General features: G+C 36.4%; 1 protein-coding gene across 1 annotated transcript; it reads left to right on the top strand.

Annotated features, from left to right (window-relative positions):
* Positions 1-794: 794 nt before the first annotated feature.
* Positions 795-13,073, top strand: ANKRD7 (ankyrin repeat domain 7; the record flags this gene model as incomplete). Its single annotated transcript, XM_081147733.1, has 7 exons — positions 795-988; positions 6,228-6,342; positions 6,502-6,675; positions 7,804-7,910; positions 8,636-8,773; positions 11,359-11,465; positions 12,724-13,073. 7 exons carry the CDS (start codon positions 795-797, stop codon positions 12,768-12,770), a joined length of 882 nt encoding a protein of 293 aa, XP_081003859.1. The 3' UTR covers positions 12,771-13,073.
* Between the last annotated feature and the right edge of the window lie 3,736 nt (positions 13,074-16,809).

Raw genomic sequence — 16,809 nt, 5'->3', positions numbered from 1 at the left:
TCACATTCCGTGGCTCAGGGCAGACAAGTTTAGATGGGAGTTTTGAGGAGGACTGTTGTTTAGGCAGACAAATAAGAAAAAGAAGGGGGGTAAACATATTGAAAGTTTATGCGTGGGAATGATGATAATGATTAACCATGGAATTTAATCTAGTTAAGTAGGTAAGTGAAGTCAGAGTGGAGTGGCCAAGGTCAGTGAAAGGTGGCAGAATTAATGAGCTGGCTTTAGATGCAATGAGTTCTGTGATGAAAGTGAGCTGGACTATGAGAGGTGGTTTTCAAAAGTATGTTTGAAACAGATTATGACTGGATCTCAGTAATTGTAAGAGAGCATTTTTATGGTGTGAATGATGCTGGCTAGAGGCTAGAGGGCAAGATCACAGGAGAAGATCCGTCCCCATGACAAGGAAGGCGAATCTGTGTGCAGGAGTTGAAGCCCTTAGGTCTGTCCTTGATGGAGAAGGGCCTATTCCCAAGAGAGTTGCTGGGTTTCCACCCAAAGGCTCTCGATCCAATAGGAAGACCGAGTGTGGCATTCAGTTTAAGATCTTAAGTGGGGATCTGGACATGGGCACCCTGAGCCTGGGCCCCACCCCGCTGCTGCAGGACCCGAGCATTGTGAGGCGCCTGCCCAGCCCTTTGCTGGTCATTGGCCCACTTCCGGCCTCTGGCCGCTCGGCCTGCGGTCCTGGGGCCAAAACCTGAGCAGAGGGACCCGCGAGCCCGAGCCTCGCTCGGGGCAGCAGAGGGCAGCCGGCCGTTAGGAGCCGGGGGACGGCCTGTCTCGGCGGCCCCATGAGGAAGCTTTTCACCTTGCGGAGAAGGAGCGAGGAGCCCCGCAGCCCCTCCTCGCAGCAGCCGGGCTACAACCTTCGAGATCAGGATTTAAAGAAACTTCACAAAGCTGCTGCAGTTGGGGATTTGGAAAAGGTGAAGGAGTACCTGCAGCTCAAGAAGCATGATGTGAACATTCGTGACAGAGAATACAGGTGAGCGGAGTGACGAGAGGCTGCGTGGGTGCGAAGCTGGGGCCGCCAGACCCCTGGGTCCTCTAAGCAGAAGCGCGGCTTGTTCGGGCGCCCCCGGGGCAGCGACCCCCGCGCTCCCTGGCGGAAAGGGCTGGTAGCCCTGGAAGAGGGTCACGTTCCCAACTTCCGTCTTCTTATTTTTATTTTTACTTTTATTTATTTTTTTAAATTTTTTCTGTTTTAAAAATATATCTTTATTGATTTCAGAGAGAGGAAAGGAGAGGGAGAGAGAGAGAGAAACATCAATGATGAGAGAGTCACTGATCGAGCCCCCAGCCCGGGCATGTGCCCTGAGGGAATCCAACACCCGATCGCCTGGATCCTAGGTCGGCGCTCAACCGCTGAGCCGCGCCCCGCGGGCTCCTCTTCTTACTTTTAAAAATGCTTACCTGGCTATTTGAAGACAGTTGCGTCCTCTCTGATTCTCTCCTCTCCTCCCATTGCCTTAATCTCCACTGGTTACTCCACGTTTCCCAATCTTTCCCCCCTCTTTTCTATAGAGCATATTGTCTCCAGCTACCTAAGATTTGTCATATTACTAATGCAGTGATAGGAAAAGAGTAGAGGTGACTTCCCAGAACAGTGGCTGTTAAGACTGAGACTGAAACAGCAAAACAACTCTTTAGTGGGGATCTTCTAGGAATTTTTTCAATTGCAGAGTAACTTCAAAAATCCCACCAACACCACTTACTGCAAAACAAATTTAATTTTATATGTTAAGAAACAAAGAAATTATGTGTTTGTCATTATTAACAGAAAATATTGTACTATGTGTGCCTACCTTAACATCTTTTGGGGAGTTTTTAAGTTATAGGGCATGAAAGATGTCATCTTTCATCATAATTGGGTAACAGGAAACTATGGCTAGAAAGATTTGTGTCATCTTGCTGATGTTTTACATCTTCTTTACAAGAACAGAGTTTCCTAATTTATTTTTTATTCTATACCACTTCATTGAATTACTTTCCAAGGTCATGGATAACCTCAGTATGACTTCATTCGGTGGTCAGTTCTCAGTCTTACCTGGCAGGTATCTCAGACAAGAATCTTACTAGCCCTATCAGCAGTATTTGAAATATTTTCCTGTCTTGCAGGATATTTGGTTTACCTGGCATTTCTCTTACTTCTGTGGACACTTTTCAGACTCTTGCTGATTTCTCCTCATCCTGCTGACTGGTAAAAATTTGAGGGCTCAAACCTTGAAGTGATATTCCCATTCATTCATTCATGCATTCATTCATTCATATTGTGTCTGTGTCTTTTTCTCTGTCTCTCTCTGTCATTTGCATGGTGAAGAGAGATTGGCTTTAAATATTTATATTCCAATCCTTCCAACTTTTTATCTCTAGCTAGATCTCTCCCCTGAACCCTAGACTCATATATAAATGCCTACACTTTGACTTGGATATTTAATAGGCTGTGGTATGCTCCTAAATGTTCAATAACAGGTACTTGGAAAGATGGAGGTGGCCTGAGGAGAGGAGAAGCCCTGATTTCAAGCTACCAATGTGATGTCAACTGGCTCTAATGGGTCCTGAGAATATAACAGTTGGCTTGTGAGAGCCACTGGCTCCATCACATCACCGATCAGGCATCTCAAACATACCGAAACTTCACTCCTGTTTTTCCTCTTCAGATCTGCTCTTCTCTTTCCATAAATGCCAAGTCCTTTCTTTCAGTTGTTTAGGCCAGAAACCCTAGAGTTATTTTTGACTCCTTTCATTCTTTCACATTCTCCATCTGATTCAACAGCAAATCTTGCTGGCTGCACCTTCAAAATATAACCAAAGTCCAACCATTTCTTCCATTTTACAGTTACCACTCTAATCAAAGACACCATCATGTCTTAACCAGAATTACTGCAGTGGTCTCCTACTAGTTTTCTGTCTTTTGACCTTTGCAGCTTATGCTCAATACAGTAGCCAAAATTATCATATACAATATATGTCAAATGATGTCATTGCTTACCTTACAAACTTCCACTTGGCTTTCCATCTCACACCCACCTGTTATCTTTCTGATCTTACCTCCTACAACTCTCCCTTTCTTTCATCTCCAGCTACTCTGGCCTCCTTAGTGTTCTACAGAAATGCCGGAAATGCACTTGCTGTTCACTTTGCCAGGACTGCTTTCCCCCTAGATATTCACATGGCTTTTTCTCTCTCACTTCCTTCAGGTGTTTGTTTGTCACCTTATCAGTGAGGGTTCCCACTCCTTGCTGACATTTCCTACTCTTCTTCCCTGCCTGATTTTTCTTTTTAGCACTTAATACTGTTCAGCGTACTTTGTATTATAAGTTTTGTGTTTACCTCTTTCACTAGCATGTATGATCCATAAGAGCAGGTATATTTTTGTCTGCTTTGCTTCCTGCTATATCCTTATCATCTAGAATCCTGCCTCGCTATACTAAGTACTTAATAATTTTTGATAAATGAAAGCATACATCTATATGTAGATCTATGTGATAATTTAAAGACACTATTCAGAAATAAAAGGATATCTTTTATTAATAAAATGAATTACTGACACATTCAACAACCTGGATGAATCTCAAAAGTGTCATGCTAAGCGAAAGAAGACAGACACAAATGATTTTATGTTGAATAACTACATTAGTATAAAATTCTTAAAAGGTAAAAATTTAGCCATAGAAAGAATATTAGTAGTTAGCTGGGGTTTCAGATGAAGAGAAAATAGGATTGGTTGGTTGTAAATGAGTATGAGGGAAGTTTTAGAGTGATGGAAATGTTCTTTATTATGATTATGGTGGTGCTTATATCACTGTATATTGGTCAAAACTCTAAAATTCTAAACTTAAATTTTCATATATAAATTATATCTCAATTAAGATGAATAATAAATCTCAAGCTGTGTAGTCTCTTTGAATATTTGTGTGTGGAGAAAGAGAGATTGAGAATGAGAGAGATAAAATCTGAAAGGATACATACAAAAATAAAAATCACTACTTCTGAAGAGAAGAGCAGATTTGGGCACAGAGGGAGTAGGTAGAATGAGAATGGTCCCTGGTGATTTCTGCTTTGTGTTGTTTATTTCAAGAATACTGTGTCTAGTAAGTTTGAAAATGAATAGAAGATCTTTACTATTTCTTCCAGCTATAAAATTAAATTACCTTTATGGTTTTTAATAAAAAGTCCTTCAAATCCCACATAGTTTGACAGGTGAAGGCTCAATTTTAAACTAATACTTTAGTCACACTAGTCAGAACTAGATTAGATCTAAAGTGCCCATCCTAGAGTTGAAAATAATAATGATCTAGTGTGAGGTAGCGTCCTTGATTTCTTCTTTGCTTACCCTGGATTCTAAGTTATTAAGAGCCCAAGAAAGTCAGTTAATCAAAAGGACATTCTTATGATAAGACCTAAATAAAGACCTTTAAATGAAAATTGTAATTAAAGACTACAGCTATGTTCTGGTCCTTCACTCTGTCTAGAAGAATAAAACTTTTAATTTCACCTTCCATTGGGTGATCCACACTTGATACCCATCCAATACATGCCTTTTGTTAAACATGAATTAGAGATTTCTAGAATCTGACAATTTTTCACCTGTTCAAAATCTATGCTGACAATCCTTTCACTGATATTTGAGAGAGTGAGAGACTGGGAGAAAACCAAACTTGAATGAAACAAAATGATATACCAGCTAGTCTGCAACTTTAGAAATGAGCACTAGGCCTCACAGGAATTTAAATTTCTTGTGAGATAAGTGCTATGAGTTAAAAAGTAACAATATAAACTAAAGTCTTAGACTGGAAATAAAATACATTGATAAAAGAAAAGTTAAGAATACTTGAGAAATGGAATAATATTCTTGGTTTTAAAGTGTTTCTCTAAGATATAAATACACATTTTGCATTCAACTGTTTTAAAAAATAGAAGTGTTTTTGTTTGTGACATTTGATGAAAAAACATATTGGCTTCGAAGCATTTACTTTCTATGTGTAAAAATTGGCAAATGGCTATAACAAAGATATCATTTACTGCATACTCTAATAGTTAGTTCTGGAATTTAAAAATAGTTGAATCTAAAACTTAAAATGAAATGTAGGCAAGTGTTAAATCTGTATGTTTTTAAGACAGTTTGTCATTTTAAACCCTAGTGGCTCATTTAATAAGATGCAAAATATTCCAAGAAAGAATGTTTGTAATACTGTTTCGAAGGTTTGAGTAATACTGTAAACTATGTAATGTTTCATGCTTGATCAAGATAGATTAGTCTTGCCCGGCCAGGTGTGGCTTATCGGTTGAACATGGACAGGATCCAGGAGATCACGGTTCGATTTCTGGTCAAGGCACATGCCCGGGTTGTGGGCTTGATCCCCAGTTGGGGCCGTGCAGGAGGCAGGAGATCAATGACTCTCTCATTATTGGTGTTTCTATCTCTCTCTCCTCCCTTCCTCTCTCTGAAATAAATAAAGATATATTAAAAAACAAAAAGATAGATTAGTCTTGTTTTCACATTTTTTGTGTGGAAGACCACAGTACTATATTGCTCCATAGTTCCTTAGAAAGCTGAGGCTTTTATAGCCATTTTATTTTATGGAATTTGAGGCCGATTTCCTGTGTTCCTTGGGGTATACAGATGGGCTTTGAGATTTTCAGAAAAGGTTTAATTGCCACAGTGGGGTTTAGACTTCAATTAGAAGAGTGAAATTTACCCAGCAGGCATGCAGCAGCCACTTGGGAAGACCTATGGGAACTGCCCAAATGGCATTTACTTTTTTTTAGAGCAGGGTTTTGTTTTATGGGGTTTGTGGGTTTTTTTTGTTTTGTTAAGTTAATGAAAAAAGAGAACTAGAGTTGGAAGAAGAGGTGGATCTAAAGATTGAGTAAAAGCCACCTTTAGTTTCTTGGGACTAAATTCTTGGGATATGTGTAATAGTGGATGAAAGAGACAGAATGTTTGCTAGAAATTGCTAAGCTACTGCAAAAAGTTATTTTAGGTGGGCTTAAAGCCGTTTGGCCCTTTGGGTTGTGTGTTTGGGTTGAGGGCTGGACAAACTTCCTATTACACAAGTAATAATTCAGTAAAAAGCAATGATAATTTATGTAAATTTTGTTTAAATATAAATCAGTACATTAAGTAAATACCTTAATATATGACCTGGCATGTTCCCGAGTAGAGTATCTTCTCAAACTAAGGCTTATTTCTAACTTTGTATCTTGTTATATTGATATAGGACACCTTTACACCTGGCCTGTGCTTATGGATATTCAAATGTTGTATCTCTCTTAATTGAGAAACAATGCAAAATAAATGTCTGGGATAGTGAAAAGAAATCTCCACTGGCTAAGGTGCGCTAATTTTTCCTTTTCAATTGGAATGTGTTTAGTTCTTTTCTTTGTTAACTTTTGTTGAATTTCATATTTTAAAAGGAAATATTAAACATTTGTTTAATATATCCTATCCTGAGCAGCAAATTGGTTACTCATCTATTCTTGTTGTATTGACAGGCAGTACAGTGTAAAAAGGAGAACTGTGCTACTATTCTTCTCGACCAAGGTGCAGACCCGAATCTGGTGGATTTAGGTGGCAATACTGCTCTTCATTATGCTGTCTGTGGTCAAAGTGTCTCATTAGTCAAGAAACTACTTGAACACAAAGCTAATCTTGAAGCACAAAATAAGGTAGTCTTCTATTAAATACAGCACATTATATTTTAGAAAGCTTGTATTTTAGAAGACAATGAAAGAAAGTATTCATTGCAGATAATTTATATCTGTTGAAACACGTGTGCAGGGGTGGGGAAATTTTTCTGCCAAGGGCCATTTGGATATTTATAACATTATTCTTGGGCCATACAAAATTATCAACTTAAAAATTAGCCTGCTATATTTGGTCAAACGTTTCATTAACTCACCCCTAATGTGATGGCTGGAACTGCAGTTACCTTGACAGGGCCAGCCCAAATGATTTCTAGGGTCATATACAACCCGCGGGCCAGATGTTCCCCACCCTTGATATAGAGTATGAATTTTCCAAAATGAAATTGAGGAGGAGAAGAATGGAATTATCAAGTACTGTTATTATTTTCCTTTTTAAGAAATCTTTCTCCATTTTATTTCAAATTGTAATCTTGACCTCCAAAGCAACATCACATTTAACAGTGACAACTGTTCAAAGGCCTATATCAAATGAGGACTATTTGATTTTCCTATAAATGAATATTGATTAAGAATCATAAAGCCTATATTTTTCTCATTTATATACTTATGAATAATGGTAAGAATGGGGTTGAATTAGAAAATCACTTACAATACTAAAAGTAATCCAAATCTCCTACATTATGGAAACATTATGGAAAACTGATGAGTATTTTTTAAAGCTTCTTAGAGCCTTAGCTCACTGATATTTTGTCTACAGGACAGACCAAAATACATGCCAACCTTGGAGGTTTAAGTGAAACCTTATGAAAATTCAACTGTAACAACATTGTGAAATGTGAATGTATGATTTGCAATACTTATATTAAATGCTAGGTGTTTATCACTTAAATAATCTAGGCTCCTCTTACCCACAATTTGCATTAAGACTTAAGTTGAAACTTAAATTTTATTTTTTGAATGGTCCAACTCCAGTTTATTTTCTTGGTCTTTAAAATCATATTTTGTTATGTATCAAAACCTTTTAAAAATTAAAGTGTATATCAGAGGTTTCTTATAAGCACACCTATCTTTTAAATTGAATTTGGATCTAAAAGGCATGTTAATGTTGGTACAATATTTTAAATACTCTTTTTGAAATAATAATTTCAGGATGGGTACACTCCACTTTTACTTGCCATTACTGAAAACAATGCAGAAATGGTGGAATTTCTTCTGAAGAGAGGGGCGGATGTGAATGCTTCAGATAAGAATCAAAGGTATAATTAATGCTAATAAGAGCATATACCTACAGCAACCTAATGGGATGATATATATATTTGTATGTATGAATGTGTATATACATATATGTATCTGTGTGTGTGTGTGTAAGTATGTGTGTGTGTAAGTATGTGTATATGTATATGTATGTGTGTATATATATATGTGTATATATATATATATATATACATATATAAAATGTGTATTATTGTTTCTGTTGTTTTTGGGAAAAGATCTGGCCATATGATTTTAGGCAAATTACCTACATTCCCAAGATCTGTTTTCCTGTAAAATTAAACACTTGGACAAATCTGGTAGGTTATTATTATTATAACTTTTTATAACATTAGAATCTTATGTAGAAACTCAATCTCTAAGTCCTAGATGTTGTAGTTAAACGAGAGTAGGGGACCCAAAGCTCCAGACATACTCCTCCGTAGCATTTGAGACATCTCCTTGAAAACCCTAGGGTTTTGGAAAGAAGGCATTGAAAATCATTGAGCTGGCTGCTTCTTACGTCCGGACCCTTTACCTTTAGACCCCTAATATGATCTGGGATTAGCACATGTTTTTGAGCAGATTTACCTCACTTTTTACATTCTTGCTCTGATCCTTTTCCTAATAGAGATTCTACACTTGAACAGTAAATTTAAACATTAACTTTTTAAAAAAGTATAAGACATGTTTAAGATCCATAAATAGACATTTATATCTCTTATTCCAGAACAGCCCTTATGATTGCTCTAAGTGATGAACCGACAAGTTTAGTCAGTCTTCTTCTTCAGCAAGAAGTAGACCTATCTTGCCAAGATATTTATGGATTCACAGCTGAGGAATATGCTTCTTTTAATGGTTTTACTATGTAAGTGATACTGAATATCTTTTAATAATTGTATGGAATGTGATCATAAGAAAAGAAACATGAGCCCCAAAATACAAAGCTGGAATAAGCTCTGCAGTATAGATTACCACATTATGAACTCTGGTCCCATGGATCCAAGTATCCTTGCTTTCACCTGCTTGTAGGGTCCAATCAATATAAGAACTACGGGTAGGCAGAGTGTACAGCTTAACTCCCAGTGGCATGGAAATTTAAAGAATGCCAGGACAGGGGATTCCAGCAACTAGTGACATAGCCATTAATAAAAATCTGGGGATAGGGCTGGGCAAAACGTAATTAATTCACACAAGCTCCTTTAATTGTGTTTACACTTTAGCAGTGTAATAAATATACTGTCATGAACCCCAAATATAAAACTTTTCCCCTGGCCAGGCGTGGCTCAGTGGTTGAGCGTCGACCTAGGATCCAGGAGATTGGGGTTCGATTCCCGGTCAGGGCACATGCCCGGGTTGCGGGCTCGATCCCCAGAGGGGGCATGCAGGAGGCAGCCAATCAATGACTCTCTCATCATTGATGTTCCTATCTCTCTCCATCTCCTCTCCTCTCTCTGAAATCAATAAAAATATATATTTAAAAAACAAACAACAAAATATGAAACTTTTCATGTATGATCATATATTTCTGATTTTAATAGATGAGAAAATAAAATTCACTGTTCAGAAAACTTTTTTTCTGTATTTGACCCTCTTTTGAAATGGGAACTATAAGCTCTCTGTAATTGTGATTTTTGTAGCTTGAGTAGCTGCTATCTATCGAGCACATACATATTTAGCGCATACATGGCCTTTGCTTATTACCATTTATTTGCTCTCTTTCTTGGTACATAGGTTCTATGGCTTCTTAAGAGTAGAAGCACAGAAAATGTTTCTCATATAGTTTTTTTTTTTTTTTGGTGTTGTTAATCCTCACTCAAGGATATTTTTTCCATTGATTTTTAGAGAGAGTGGAAGGGAGAGAAGGAGGGGGAGGGAGAAAGAGAGAGAGAAAGAGAGAGAGAGACATTGATTGGTTGCCTCCCACACTCACCCCAACCAGGGCCAAGGATTGAGCCCAAGACCCTTTGGTGCTAGGGCCAATGTTCTAACCACTGGCCAGGGCTCTTATATAGTTTTTAAGATTAAGTGAAACTGTTTCAAATGAGGAAATTATACTTAGATATTTATGTTACAGTTAGCTTTAATCCATACATTTCCTCATTTCTTTCAATAAAATTTTGAAACCATGTACTTAATCATTACCTAAAACTTAAAATTAAATAACATTTGGGATGAATTGAAAATGCCATGTACCTATTAAAATAATTTTTGGTGTTTATTTTAAAAAATATAAGTTATTTAGGTCTGAAAAAATCAGCTTTTTTTGGTGAATATGTCTTACATTGGCATGGAGAAAAGGTTTATTCTTACAGGGTATGTCTCAGTCCCTGAGTTAATTGTGTGCACGTGTCAATTTACTGTTGATCCCAATGTTATGCGCTAAATAGTGTACCACCCCCTCCTGCTCCCAGTCAAATTCACGTGTTAAAAGTCCTAATTCCCAGTACCTCAGAATTTGGATGACTGTATTTGAAGAAAGGGCTTTTAAAGAGGTAATAAGTTGAAATATCTGTGCATTAGGTTGGGCCCTAATCCAATCTGACTGGTTTCCTTATGAGAAGGGGAGATTAGCAGTGGCAGGGCATTGCTGTAATAGAGGCACAGTTGTAGCAACAGCAGCACATTTATCAGCAAAAATGGGACTATGGCTTCCAGAATCTGGAACCATCACTGGGACGCCTAGCTTCCTGCAAACTAGCAGTGACAATAGTGTTTCTCTGGAAGCCTCAGCAGCACAGCACTCATGCGATCTGGCAACACCCTTTCCCTTTTGCTCTTCTAGCCTTAGGGGTTGGCAGCTTCCTGTAATGATCAATATCTGGGTAGCATTCTTTCACATCTTTGCCCCTTCAGGCCTTCTAAAGTTTTTTGCAAACAATTTTCTGTATTAAAGGCTAAAAGTTAGAGGGGAAAAAAAGAAGAGAGATTAAGACATACAGATACATCAGAGGTGCTCATGCACATAGGGACTACCTAGTGAAGAGGCAACAAGAAGGCAGTAATCTACTGGCCAAGGAGAGAAACCTGGAACGTACCATCCCCTTATGGCTCTTAGAGAAGACCCATCCTGCTGGCACCCTGATCTTGGACTTCCAGCCTCCAGAATTGTGAAAAAATAAATTTCTATTATTTAAGCCACCCAGTGTGGTATTCTGTTATAGCAGCCCCAGAAAATTAATAAAACAAATATTACCTAAAGCCACTTTTCTACCTTGCTAGTGGCTTATTTGTGACAGCAGAAGAAAAAGAGTGCCAGAGAATGGGAGTACATGAGATAAAAATGGTGTCTGTTAATGGAGTTGGCTTGAGAGGACACTTGAGGTCAGCGTCCAGTGTGTGACATACTTGGCAAGGCATTAGTTAATATTTAAGGTTTTTATTTGGTAATTATGTATTGAATTGACTATTTATGAATGCTGATATTAATATATATTTTCTCTTTATGAATAGATATCATCATTTAATTGCTAATTATGGAAAGGAGAAGAAAGTTAAAAAGACACCTACTGAAGGTACAACCTTGGACACTACATTTGATACAGAAGAACTGAAGGAAGGTAAGAAGATAAGAATAGAAGTAGTTTTTCTTGCTGGTTATTTGCTTGTCTTTTAGGGAGGAACACAGCTTTCGCAAGTAATATTTTATTCGGAATTGAAAGTTTCACCTATTTTGAAACGCTAAATATTTTTAAGAAATGTTCTTAAGAATATGTGTGACTAAAATATTCTGACATTGTGTTGACTGAAAATGTAATGCAAGATATCCTGAATGATTAAGGTAATTTTATCCATACTCTCCTGACCAGATATTGGAAACAAACTAATTTTTTCATTATATAGTGATTTTAATAGATACTAGTAAATTTTTTATTTTAAAACACTTCAGATAAGTACTTTGATGATAGATAATGTAATATATACCTAATCGTTTCATAAAACTTAAAATTAAGTAACAATATTTGTGACAAATTGAAAATACCATGAATCTATTAAAATAATTTTTGGTGTTTATTTAAAAAATTAAATATAGTTATTTAGGTCTCTAAAAATCAGCTTTTTTTGGTGAACATGTCTTACATTGGCATTTTTCAAATTGTTGAATGAAATAAACATCTGTACAATTGTTCTCTGTATTCACCAGCAACCACACCCCTTCCAAACCCTTTACCTATGCTGTAAAAAAGAAAACAAGGTAGGGGCAAAAAGGGAGCCTGATGATAAGATCATATAAATGTCACAATTATTCAAACACTCTCCGTGCCCTCAAGTCTGTAGTTATGACACGTAGAACAATGCTTGGTCCTATTGACTTGAGGTGAGTACATTTAAGAGAGAATTTCCCTGAATTCCTCTTTTATAACTTAATGTCACATACTTTTTCAACAAAGTTTGTTTTTCTGGACTCTTGATCTAAACCCTTATATACTTGTTTCTTACCATCTCACTCTTTTTTTTAATGTCCACACAGCTATAAAAAGTAAAGAATTTCTGTAGTTTACACTTTAAAACCATCCCCAAGGTAATACATGTTTCCAGTTTCTAGTGAAATGTTAATTTTTGTATGTTTTAAAGTATAATTGAAATGTTAGGTAAAGAAAATTACCAAAAGACACTGTAAAAAGTGGCGAAGTTAAAAAGTTGTATTTCTGACAGATTCAAAGGGGATAATTATTCACTTTTAAAAATGACTATAAAATGCAGAAGGATCAGTGCTAAATTCTGTGTTGTAGCTGAGGCCTAGAATTTAAGAAATGTATTTAGGAGTAAAATATTTGGACATAAATGCAGACTTTACAAATATTACTTGTTTTCTAGATGTGCAACCTCATTTCTGCAAATCCTTTGCTGGTGCCTTGAATTAAAAAAGTCTATATTGAAAGAGCGGTTAAGTGGACTATCACAGCATTTTCATTGACTACTTGTTTGAAGAAAAGTTTGTTAAATTGAGAGCAGTTTTCACCATAGAAGATGTGAAGAAATTTCAAAAGACAAACATCTATCACATAACTATATTAGTTGAAAAGATACAATTGTGTTCAGTATATAGGCAGAGAAAATCTTTTTTGTCAAAATACTAAATGGAATATTAGCAAAAGTAAACTGCAATATATCGTGTTAGGCATGCATTACAACATTTAAATAAAGTAATATCATTTTGGCTACAAATAGAGGAGAAATGATAAATAATCCTGTGTAATTGGAAATTCTCTTTTATTTACAAGTACTTTCATTTTTTAAAAAACACTATATTAATACATATTTAGAAAATTTGGATAGAAAAGAAAAAAATGCATTACCATAGTCTAGTCATTCAAACAAAACATTTGTTCAATTTTTGGCATGTTTTTTGTAGTCTTTTAAAATTTGTAGAGCATTTTTTTTCCTCAAAGGGAATTTACAATTTTGCATTTTCTTTTAAAAAACACAGCACACAGTATTCAGTTTTCACTGTACTCCTTGCTATACCTTAAACACATTCAGTATGGTTTGGCTTAAGACTTTTCGCTGGAAGACGTCCTTTAGCTGTTGCCTTGGACAGCTTCCTTCCCTCATGGGACCTCAGTGCAGCCTTTTCTGGTTCTCACTTGCAGTGCTTTATAATTTATTTCTCTCCTCCTCGCCTTGTAGATTGAAAGTTCCTTGAGAGCTTGAATTTTTAATTCATAGTTAAATCCTCATCACTTACAGAATGCTTGCTGTATAGTAGTTATTCAATTTGTCAAGTACATAATAATAACTGACGCTAGTCAGGCACTGCTCCAAGTGCTTGACATATGTAAACTTCACATAATTTTGTTGAGGTAATGACTATTCACATCTTCGTTTTATGATGAGGATACAAGGTACAACAAGGTTTAGTAGCTTTCTCCAGGTTACGGAATTAGGGAGCTGAGAGCTGGCATATAAACCCATGCATTTTGGGTTTGAACCCACCCAGTCTCACTCCAGGATTTGCTCATTAATCAATATACCACACCATTTCACTCATAACTAGATGAATATATCTCATGCTTGTAAACTCTGTTTTTAATGGCTCAGAGGAAAGATTTTAGTATTATTTGCAACTTATTATTTGCAACTTATTTAAATCACTCATTCATGTAAATATATGATTGTTGATGTAGAAGCACTAAAGTGGAGGAAAAAACACCTGACAACTCTTGACATCAAGTCAACACACATTTCATTTCCACTGTGGTTCTCATTTTGTCCCCCCATGGAATTTTTGGCAATGTCTGGAGATATTTTGGTTTTCAAGACTGAGGAGGAATACTGTTAAATAGCCCACATGCACAGGGCAGCCCCCTACAAGTATTTATCTGACTACAACTATGTAGTGGGGAGCAAAGATGAAAAAGATATCTTATGTCTTCTTCCCCCAGTAATCACATAAATGTTTAGAATTTCTCAACAGTGTAAGTTAATGAGGATTACACAATGTGTACTCTACATTCACCATTAGCATAGAGGGAGAGAGTCATAAATTACCTAGAGCAGGTTAGGGAGACTCGGGTGATTTCAAATGAAAGAGAACTTTGTTGGCTGGGCTGGGAGAGCACGTGAAATTTTGCTGGGGCTTCCAATCAAAACTTACCATATCAAAGTAAAAGCTAATTCATAAGAGAGGCACAAGCAAAACACCCAAGAATTAGAGGAAGGAAGGATCATTTGTGGTACCTTGATCAAGGTTAACCTGGTGGAAAAGAAGGCATTTGAATCAGGTCCTGAAAGCTGGGTGAAATTTTGACATGGAATACCTAATAGAAACTAGATGGGATAGAGAAAGAACTTGGTATATTTTATAATTGAAATTGTGCTCACTACCCATTTGGAAAACATGCATACTCTAGAGCAGTATGTTGTATAGTGCAGGTATAGTGCAACAATATTTGACTTATTTGTCTGTTCATTGTTGTGAATATTCCCAAGTATTTAATATCTTAGAAAGTTGTCAAATTGTAAATTAATTTTAGTGTGCCTGGTAATATCTAAACTAGAGCACACTCACTCTTCTTTTAATAAGTTTAACAACAGAAAACAACTATTTAATACACATCTGACCTTGGTGAACAGTTGAACTTCCTCTAGGCAGCCATATAAACAGACTGTTTTTCTCACTCATGTGAACAACTCGGAGGAATACCTTTTATGATTGAAGTCTAACTTTTATCCCCATCCATTCCCTTTTAATCCCAACCGAACTAGGGTTAATGTATAAGGTTGTGCATATTTAGGCCACTTTCTTGGAGGGAGCAAGTGGGATTGAGCAAACCATATGCTCTGACACCAGTCTGTGCCAAAGGAAGAAAAATTTTCTAATATTTACGGGTATTTCTATGTGCTAGTGGTAGCCTTGTCTCAATTCCATCACAAACTCTTCTGAATGTGTTCCCTCGATGCAGTCTCTGCTGGCACCAGCCAATTTCCTGGATGCTAGTGCTGCATTGTTATCTTCCAGAAACCATAGACCATACCTTTGCCTGGGCTACTGATCTAGCTTATTTTAACCTCATTTCCATGTAAAACAAGTCCTTCCCAATTTCTATGGGGTTTGCCAGCTTTTGGTATTTTTCTAGCCTTCCATTATTAAAAAGTCACTTTCTATGCTCACTGATTCTGCTTAGGGCACCCTCCTTCTCTCACCCCACACACTCCTTAGTTCTTCAACTTTCCTTAATGATAGATTTCTAAATTACCATCACGGATCACAAACTATAGGAACTTGAGCATGAACCGGTCACCTTTTGGTGCACAGGACGATGTCCAGCCAACTAAGCCACACTGGCCAGGGTTCAAGCACCTTTTAATATACTTCTTAGAACTGTCTATTCAGTTTCTCCGCCCATTTTTTAATTGGGTTGTAATTCTTTTTGCTCTTGAGTTGCATGAGTTATTTATATATATCGCATATTAACCCCTTATCAGATATATTGATTTGCAAATATATTGTGCTATTTCATAGGTTTTCTTTGCATTTCGTTGTTGCTTTTGCTATGCAGAAGCTTTTTTGTTTGATATAGTCCCACTTGTCTATTGATTTGCTTGAATACTTGAAATATCAAGGCTACTGGCCTATTTTCATTTTATTGCATATGTCACTTTTGTTGCTTATAACAGAGATAATTTTAATTTCGTTTAACAGATTTTTAAGTTGGTGATTCCTTGCAGTAATCAACTTTACCCCTAATAATAAACTTATCCTTCACTGAACTAACATGTGAACTATCATGTTATTTGAATATGCTCTCTTCATATGATCATTAATATTTCTTCTCTAGACATAGTTACTACTTATAAGGGTTTACAGTATTTTTAAATCTAGAGCACTTCACTCACAGAGCTAATTACGGTATTTTCATTTTATTTATTCCTATTTCAATGATGAATAATTGTGAACCTTTTGTTTAGTCCTTGTAGCTAAGAAACACTTACTCTACATAACCTTTCTTCTATTGGTTTATTTTTTGCTTAGCTTCTGATTCATAAATAATTATAAGGTAATAGGAATTTGGAAGAATTCTATCTTACATAGAAATTTAAGGCATTTGTAAGATATTTTATTTGGTATATGCTTCATTTGTTAAAAAAAACAAAACAAACAAAAATCCTGACTTTTCTTTATTTAAAAAAAAAAAAAAAGTGTAGTTTTATGAAATCTCTTTTTGTCAGCCTCCTTGTGCAATTGTTTGCCATCCAGTGGACAATCTAAGTAATACTCCGCTTTGGAAAACAGTTCTGTGTGAGATATTTGGAGATGGAAACTGATCCGAGATTTTCTGAGGCAATGTGTGTTTTCTGTTAGTGTGTACTGGTTCAGATTATATAGGATAAAAATACTTAATATTTCCTTTGTCTTGTCTTTATAGGCTGATATTATATTATAGATGTACCCTAATCATT

The sequence above is a fragment of the Miniopterus schreibersii genome (genome assembly GCF_964146895.1).
Source record: "Miniopterus schreibersii genome assembly, chromosome: 9".
NCBI classification, from domain to species: Eukaryota; Metazoa; Chordata; class Mammalia; order Chiroptera; family Miniopteridae; genus Miniopterus; species Miniopterus schreibersii.
The sequence above is the reverse complement of the archived record's forward strand: the minus strand, read 5'-3'. Positions and strand labels throughout refer to the sequence as shown.